Source organism: Castanea sativa, chromosome 4, assembly GCF_040712315.1.
Source record: "Castanea sativa cultivar Marrone di Chiusa Pesio chromosome 4, ASM4071231v1".
Taxonomy (NCBI): Eukaryota; Viridiplantae; Streptophyta; class Magnoliopsida; order Fagales; family Fagaceae; genus Castanea; species Castanea sativa.
The window spans coordinates 39,605,386-39,614,326 of NC_134016.1; the positions used below are offsets into that span (position 1 = coordinate 39,605,386).

Sequence of the window (8,941 nt, forward strand, 5' to 3'; positions counted from 1 at the left end):
TTAAAATAAGGGTTGTGTTAAAGGCACCTTAAGGTGCCATTAATAACACACTTTTGAGTAATTTTTTTATAATTTTTTTAATTTTAGGCAATTTTTTTTTTATCTTTTTTGGTATTTTTTTAATAACTTTTTTTTTAAAAATGAAACACAAAAAAAGAAATGTTAACAAGCACCACACGATGCTTGTTAACATTTCCCTTAAAATAATAATAGAAGTGACTAGTAATTGATTGATCATTAATATTCACTCACGTGTTGTGCACTATAAGTTGAATTTTGCTTTTTTGAGTAATTTTTTAAGTAACTTTTTCAGTTTTTGTCAATTTTTTAGTTTTTAGCAATTTTTTTATCTCTCTTGGTATCTTTTTGACATTTTTATAAAAAAAAAATGAAACATAAAAAAGGAAATGTTAACAAGCACCACACGGTGCTTGTTAACATTTCCTTTAAAGAAATAGTAGAAGTGACTAGTAATTGATTGATCATTGATATTCACCCACGTGTTGTGCACTGAAAGTGTATAAAGCACAAAATACCAAAACTAATAATCAATATATTATAGATATAAACTTATAAACAATTAAAACTGTTGTTAAGAGTCAAGAAATGACATGAAAGAATACTGTTTGAGCTTCATCACAATCGTTAACCAATAAGAGCTAGCTTTAGTGCTTGACATGAGACAAGATAACACGTTACACAAGGTTGTCAAGACAACCATTAAATAAAAAAAAGTCTCATTCAATACTAGCTAGTTGTAGTCCATTGTCCAAAGCCAAAGGCAAACAATGCACAAACCTGATGATGAAACGTGACAAACCAAACCCCAAAGCTTCCTTAGTTCAGTTCCTCTACTCTTTTTCTTGCACCTACGATCTCTGGCCTTTTTCACACATTCCACACTTTTGTTTTTTAGTTTCACAAAGTAGTCAAAGCTTGCGCCTGTGCCCTTGGCTATATGGATTTGAAGTTAATTTAATTTTTTTTATAGTCATAATTATACAATTTTAATTCTTTATTGATTTGCTTTTATGGTACATTAAGTTATATCAAAATATTGTATTGCAGATGAAGATGCTAACGAACTTGGCCAACTTGAGCTACAATTTGCAAGTATGAATATTTGTAGTGCTGAATCTGCTATCAACGTTGAGTAGATTGAGATTGAGGTGTAATTCTTATAAAATATTTACTTATTCTTCTTTACTTAATATGTTATGTTTATTTTTAAATCTTTTTTTATTTAGTTTATCTTTCTAAGTAATCTAACTTTATTATGCAATAGGAACATGTGTACTTAAAAAGACCAATAATTTGCTACTTTGCTGGCTTGCTTGTTTTGTTTGTTTTAAGATTTATCTTTTTTTGAAGATATAAACTTGTAATTATATGCATTTTGACAGTGAACTATTAACATTGAAGACTTTTTTCATCATGAATTTATGACTATAAATAAATTTTGTTATGTTCAAAACTATTAGAATTGGAAGGATATTAACAAGTGACATTAAGTGCAATTCATTTTCTCAATTGATTTATTCATTTTCTTTAAACAGGTTGTCATTGATTTGTTTTTGTAATTGAAAAAAAAAAAAACTTGTTTGAAAAATACGGGTCAACCCGACCCGACTCGCAACCCGATTGACCTATTTAAAAATGACCTGTTTTGACTTGCAAACCTGTTTGACTCGACCCGAACCCGATCCGACCCGCCCGTTTTGCCATGTCTACATATCATATTAATTGTCACATCAATTTGTAAATGTTTTCAAGTAAAATTAATAATATTTTTGGTATTTTCTTGTATGAATTATTTATTGTGATTAATGACACATATTTGTAAAATCCATATATTTAAATTTGTATTATCTCTAGTATTAATCAATTCTTTGTGACTACTTAAAAGTAGATAAAAATGTATAACTATTTTTTCCCCTATATCTCCAAAAAAAAAAAATATCAATTCAATTTTGTCCCCAAATTTGGGAGCCTTCTTCTAGTACGGGGCCCTAGCCGCCTAGGGCGCCTATGGCCGGCCCTGATTGGTAGTGATTTGTGAATTGTTGTTGTGAAGGGGGAATGTGCTGAAGAGATAAAAACATTTATTAATTTATTTTTTAGGGAAAAAGAGATTATGTATACAATTATAAAGAGAATGGAGAAATGAATAGAGAATCTAATGCAAATTATGCAATGCATGTGTTAATAAGTTACTTAAAAAAAAAAGAAAAAGAGGAAGAGTTTTAAGTTCAATTTGAATTAAAATCAATTGAGCTTTGATAGGGTTCTTAAACAATTTTTGTTTAATTTTATTTTTAATTCAATATTAGAATTCTAAATTATCTAAATGGATAGGATTTTAGTCGGATTATGTATGAGTGTGGTACTTTTAATTCTTCTATATATAGAAGAATAAAACTGATGCAGCAATATTTATTAGATAGTGTAAAAAAGGTGTTTTACATTGAATTTCTTATAGAATCTAATCTCAAAATAAAAGTGTTATTGGCATACCTTTTATTCATCCACAACTTTTGTTTATATTGTCAGATTTTAAACTTAAATTGAAAGATTTGTCATCAAAATATAAAATACCGTAAACAGTAAATACAAAAAATTTTCAAATAAGATTACAACTTAAAAAGATTCCACAATGGAGGTGTAAGGGACATATTGGAGAGGGAAAAGGCAATAATTTTTCCCATCACACCCAATCTTTAAAGAATATGGGGTATAAAAAGAAAATGTAATCCAATAGTTGATTTGTCAAAATTCAAATCCAATAAAAAGATATTAAATAAGGTTGTAGTATTATGCTACAACCTTACTCAACAAAATAAATATTACTACATATTTTGAAAATCTAACCGTTAAATTGTATGTTTTTTACGCTCTTAATACAGATGTTAAATTTTGCTTCAATCGGATGTTATTTACTATATGATCTATAAGCTTATATTTTATGCATAATTTTAAATTACAAAAATTTGCAACTTAAACAATTTATCAATGAAATAGCTATTGATCTTTAATTTTCTAAAAATTTTGCAAGTATGGGGGTTATAAGAAAAAGATGTAATCTAATAATAGATTTGTCAAAATTCAAATCCAATAAAAAGATATTCAAATTGTAGCTTAAAATTATAAACAATTTTGTAACTAAATTTTATATTTATGTAATTGATGTGAGAGAGAAATTATTTTGGTGTCATGAAAAAAGATAAAGACACAGGTATCCCTAATAATGTAATGTTCAATGCTGTGAAGGGGCCAATTGGTGGGTTGGGTTCATACTTCATATCAAAGAAAAACATGTGTAGGATGATATTAATAGTTGCTATGGACCCTAAAAAGTACTGTCTGTGTCTGGTTGGAAATGACAGATCCAATGCAATTTTACTTTGAGAAATGTTTTTAGGAATACATCTTAGACATGGAGCTTATGTGAACCATAAAGAATGACGCATCGATGAACCTAAAAGGAAGTATACCCAAGACATTAGTGGAACTATATACGAGGGGATTAAATTAAAGGCCATGTAATTTTTTTTCTAAATTTTTTTGTAAAGCAGTTCATATAAATTTTTGAGGAAAAAAAATAATCAAATAGTTGTAAATTAACTGACATAAAAAAATTTAATTAGCGGTTGCACTAAAATCTCATCCCCTCTTCTTTGTATGTGTCACATCAGTTGAAATCGTGTTTTCAGAACAAGAGTTTACAATTTCACAATTATAATTGAAAAGTTGTGTTGAAAACATGATTTTACAAGGCGTGTGAAAGAAAGTGTGCAAATAAAAGTGTCAAACACCTATGAGCATTCATATCCTTCTTTGTAAAATAGGGAAAACTTCACATTTTGCCCAACCAACCTCCAAAACCTTGTTCTAAATAAAATAAAATAAAAACCCAAAAGCCTCTCACATTCATCTATATATAATTGTGTAAAATTTATTTACAACTAAAATTACCATATAAATTTACGCTAAGATTATTTATTTTGTAATTAATTAATTATTATTTTTTTACTTATTCCGAAAATAAAGAAAGGGAATGGAGGATAGTTGTTACATACGGAAAAAGAGAAATAATTAAAAAAAGAAATTTTAATAAAATAGAATTTAAATTAGATAATCTAAATGGGTATTTTGAAAAATAGTTATGTAAAATTAAAAAAAAAAAGTTTTTATTAAAAAAAAAAATTGCCGCATCTAATGTGAAATAATATATTGTTCCCAATGTTCATACTCCATTTACTTTGGAGTTTGGACAAACCACATTTTTTTTTTCCTGATTGGACCGTTGGGGGTATGGAGAGGACATTTATTTATTTATTTTGATTAAAAGGGCATAGTATTAAATAAAGAAGAGAAATGATATCTCCAAAATAGTATAAATTTTGGGGGAAACATCAAAAACAACAAAATCTTGAAGAAGAGAGCAGCCCCTTCTGCATAATCATCTGATTACCAGTATCAATAATTCCATAACCCTATTAAACAATTATTATTATTAGAATAGAATTTGCAGAGAGAGAGAGAGAGAGAGATGGATAGGCATAGGCTGGGACTGAGCACGAGATGGATTGCAACGGTGGCGAGCATATGGATCCAGTGCAGCTGCGGTTCATCCTACACCTTCTCCATCTACTCCTCCGTCCTCAAATCAACCCAAAACTACGACCAATCAACGCTCGACACCGTCTCCGTCTTCAAAGACATAGGTGCCAACGCCGGCATCCTATCGGGCCTCCTCTACTCCTCCGTCACACTCAATTCCTCCTTTCTCGGACCTTGGGTGGTCCACGTGGCCGGTGCGATTCAGTGCTTCCTAGGCTATTTTCTCATGTGGGCCTCCGTCGTCGGATTGATCCACCACCCTCCGGTGCCGTTGATGTGCCTCTTCATGTTTCTCGCTGCTCATTCTCAGACTTTTTTCAACACCGCTAACGTTGTCAGTGGCTTAGAAAACTTCCCCAATTATGGTGGGACCATCGTTGGAATCATGAAGGTACTCACGTATTTCTCTTGTCTTTCTTCAATTTCCACTTTCATCGGAGAAGCCCCTCCAAAAACATCGTTGTTTTTACTATTTTTCCCTTCAACAGTTTATTTAACTTTTAACTCAAATTTTTTTACACCCAGCTAAAATCGAGTCATCAAAAAAAAAAAAAAATTTACCCCTAGCTAAAATATTTTTACAAAATATGATTTCACAATTTGGGAAAAATGGTTGTTTAACCTTAATTTTTCAATTAGGTTGCCAAATAGCAAAATATCCTTGTTTTTTGAAAGACTATAATGTTAATATTGAGTTTTGACGGGAAATTCTATGCATATTTTCAAGTACAAATTGACATCCTAATATCGAGTTTGTGTGTAAAATTATCAAAAAATTTAAGTAACAAAATATCTATGCAAAGCTTGACATAACCAATGTTGAGTTTGAGTTCCAAAACAGGTTATTTTATTACATAGTTTGAAAATGATGCTGGCTACATAGTTCAAAAATTAAAGCTAAGCAACCATTTGTCCTTTCACAATCTTACAATTATAACTGAAATTGTGGTATCAAAATACTATTTCACAAATCGTGTGAACGGTTGTGTGTAACAAGTTGTATGCAAAAATAATTAGCGTTATATATGAATCTCAAAAATCTTCTTTGGATTTTTATTGCTACTAGTTGCAATTGTCAATTAAAAAAATGATTGAAAAATCTATTTGAAATAATTGGGACATCATTCAACGCAATGATAAGATAAATTGTCCATTTGAGAACAAATTATTTAGTTAAAATTGAAAACTTTTTGTCTAAAGTACTGTAAATAAAGTTAAAAGATAACTGAAATAGTATAGTAAGACTTAAAATAATATTAAAAAGTGCAATGAGACTTATAAATAGTAACAAAAATAAGTTGAATAGTAGAAAGAAATTAGATTTTAAAGCCAACGCCAAACCCATACAAAATACTGTACTGTGTTCTAGAAAACTGAGTTAGAATTAGGCAACTGTTGAGTAAAGTTAAGGACAAGTGTACGCAAAGCTGACTAATGGAAAGAAGTAACGCTTTTCTTTGCTTTGATCTTGATGATTCCCAGTACTTGGTGCGTGATCAATTGAAAGAAGTAATAACCACACAACAAATTGATGCGTGATGTTGTATAAATCACAAGTTGCTACTGTAATAAATACTAAAATTTGTTAAATCTGCAACATTATTGAATAAGTAACACCTTTAGGTGAGAGATTAAATCATAAAAATTGAGATTTCAACAATCATCAAACATAATTCACTTATTATGTTGGTGGAAGTGAAATAAAATTTAGAACTTTCGTTGGTGAAAACATTTAGAAATTTCCTCTTGCTTGTGAATCTTGGAGAAGAGAAAAAATGGGAATCTTGGAAAAATTACCTCTTTGGCCCACTACGCATCACCTAACCAAAGTACAGTTTGGAAGGGAATTTTCAGTAGATATATACAAGAGCTGAAACCAAGCTTATTGAAAATATACCAATGTTAGGCACAAGAAAACTTTTCACATTATGACAAAATTAGAGGCATATCACTTTTACTTTTTTTTTTAATCTGGGTAAACGCATATCACTCTTACACACTCTCATCATTGATACTATTTTTATGAGTATCAATAACTGTATGACACTTAAACAGTGTAAAAAAAAATTTGTGAAAATCTTTTGTACTTAATTGGTTTTTATTCTTCTTCTTTTAAGTTTACATAGGTTTGGAGCATTAGCTTGGGTGAGATATTTTATTGGGGCTTGTTTCTCCTCATGAAAATTAATTTTCTTTATTCCTTTATCTAGTGAACCAAACGAGTATGTAAGGTATATTGTGCCAAAAATGGATTTTGGTTGTTTTCTTTGTAAAATTGGATAATAAGTTAAAATATCTCATGTTTGAGCTCAGCTCTACTCACAAAATTTACTAGCCCAGTTGTGAGCCATTTGGCTCTCATGACATTTGGTATAACTGCATTTCATATTATGTATAAGTATCCTGTTTTATATGTCAAGAGAATGACATACTTTTCATCTTGCCTAGACACTTTGTTCTTACTATTGACTCAAATTGTGTTTGTAACAATTCTGAATCAAAATGATTAAATTCTCCTTGTGAAGTCATTGATAAACAAAATATGCTGCTATTGGTTCATGAAACCTTTAATGCTTAAAAAATGAATGGTTAAATCTATGAGGTCCATTCTATACAAGTCCCTTAAGCTAGTTATATTATATCTTTCTATCAATGCTATATCTTAAGCAAGTCCATTCTATATCTTTATACATGGTATAGAATCATGAAAAATGTGTCATACTACATTCTTTCATGGACAGGGCTTTCTCGGTATCAGTGGAGCAATACTAATCCAAATGTATGACACACTATGCAAGGGCGAGCCAAGCACATACCTTCTGATGCTTGCTTTGTTGCCTACATTTGTCTCTCTTGTGCTTATGTTTTTGGTGAGAATTTATAAAGCAACCACAGCTAATGACAAGAAGCACTTAAATGGTTTCTCTGCAGTAGCTCTAAGCATTGCTGGTTATCTCATGATTATCATAATTTTGGAAAACATATTCACTTTGCCATTATGGGCACGCATTTCTACATTCATTCTTCTTCTGATTCTAGTCATATCACCTCTTGGAATTGCGATCAAGGCCCTGAGGGAGGATTCAAATAGATCATTACAAAAATATTCAATTGAGACCAATCTTTTAACAGACAATTCTGAGCAAATCACATCCCCTAAAGTTTCTACAGCAGAGGATCCTATAGAGTATCATCAATTGCCAAGTGGTGACAGCAAAGTCAAAGGAACTTCTGATGACAAAATGCTTCTCAATGAAGAACAGTTGAATCTTTTGCAAGCCATGCGTACTGTAAATTTCTGGATGTTATTTATTGCCATGATATGTGGAATGGGCTCTGGGCTGGCTACGATTAATAACATGAGCCAAATAGGGGAATCTCTAAATTACACAACTACAGAGATAAATAGCTTGGTTTCTTTATGGAGTATCTGGAATTTTCTTGGCCGTTTTGGAGCTGGATATGTATCAGATTATCTTCTGCACACCAGAGGGTGGGCAAGGCCATTGCTGATGGCTTTTACTCTTGCCACAATGACTGCTGGCCACATAGTTATTGCATCTGGTTTTCCCGGAAATTTGTACGTTGGTTCAATCCTAGTGGGAATTTGTTATGGTTCTCAGTGGTCATTAATGCCCACCATTTCTTCTGAGATATATGGTGTTAGGCACATGGGTACGATTTTCAACACTATTGCCATAGCAAGTCCTGTGGGATCTTATATTTTCTCTGTGAGAGTAATTGGTTATTTTTATGACAAGGAAGCATCTGGTGAAGATGACTCATGTTCTGGTACTCACTGCTTTAGGTTGTCTTTTATTATCATGGCCTCTGTGGCTTTTTTGGGGTTCATTGTTGCTGTTGCATTGTTCTTTCGGACTAAGAGATTCTATCAGCTAGTTGTGCTTAGAAGGTTGAGGCATGCTTTAAAATGATGAGAAGTAAATATGAGAACTTTGTGTATAGTGAAAAGGGAATATTAGCTGAGGCCATAACCTTTGTGATTTTTTCTGGGTGTTATTTGGTGGTTTATTTGTTATTGGGTGAAATGGTTATCTGTTTGTATGATTAAAGGAAAGTATATGGAAAAACTTTATAGTTGTAGTTTGTCATCTTATTGATATTTATTGTAGTTTCACATCATTCATCATCTTTTTAAAAAGTGGTCAAATTGTTACACCCACTGAATGATTTGTCTAGGACAAAGTTATTCGTTTCTTTCATCATAGGACTTTACATAAGAGGGCTTCTATATAAAGTAAATTCTCAACATAAAAATCACCAGCAATCACTGAAATCCTATAAAAAAATCGTGTCAGAC

The 8,941-nt window shown here is 31.2% G+C and overlaps 1 protein-coding gene across 1 annotated transcript; it reads left to right on the forward strand.

The window, feature by feature from the left end:
* Positions 1-4,389: 4,389 nt before the first annotated feature.
* Positions 4,390-8,727, forward strand: LOC142630340 (protein NUCLEAR FUSION DEFECTIVE 4-like). The gene is made up of 2 exons (XM_075804331.1): positions 4,390-5,011; positions 7,362-8,727. Exons 1-2 carry the CDS (start codon positions 4,550-4,552, stop codon positions 8,553-8,555), a joined length of 1,656 nt encoding a protein of 551 aa, XP_075660446.1. The 5' UTR covers positions 4,390-4,549; the 3' UTR covers positions 8,556-8,727.
* The last annotated feature ends 214 nt before the right edge of the window (positions 8,728-8,941 follow it).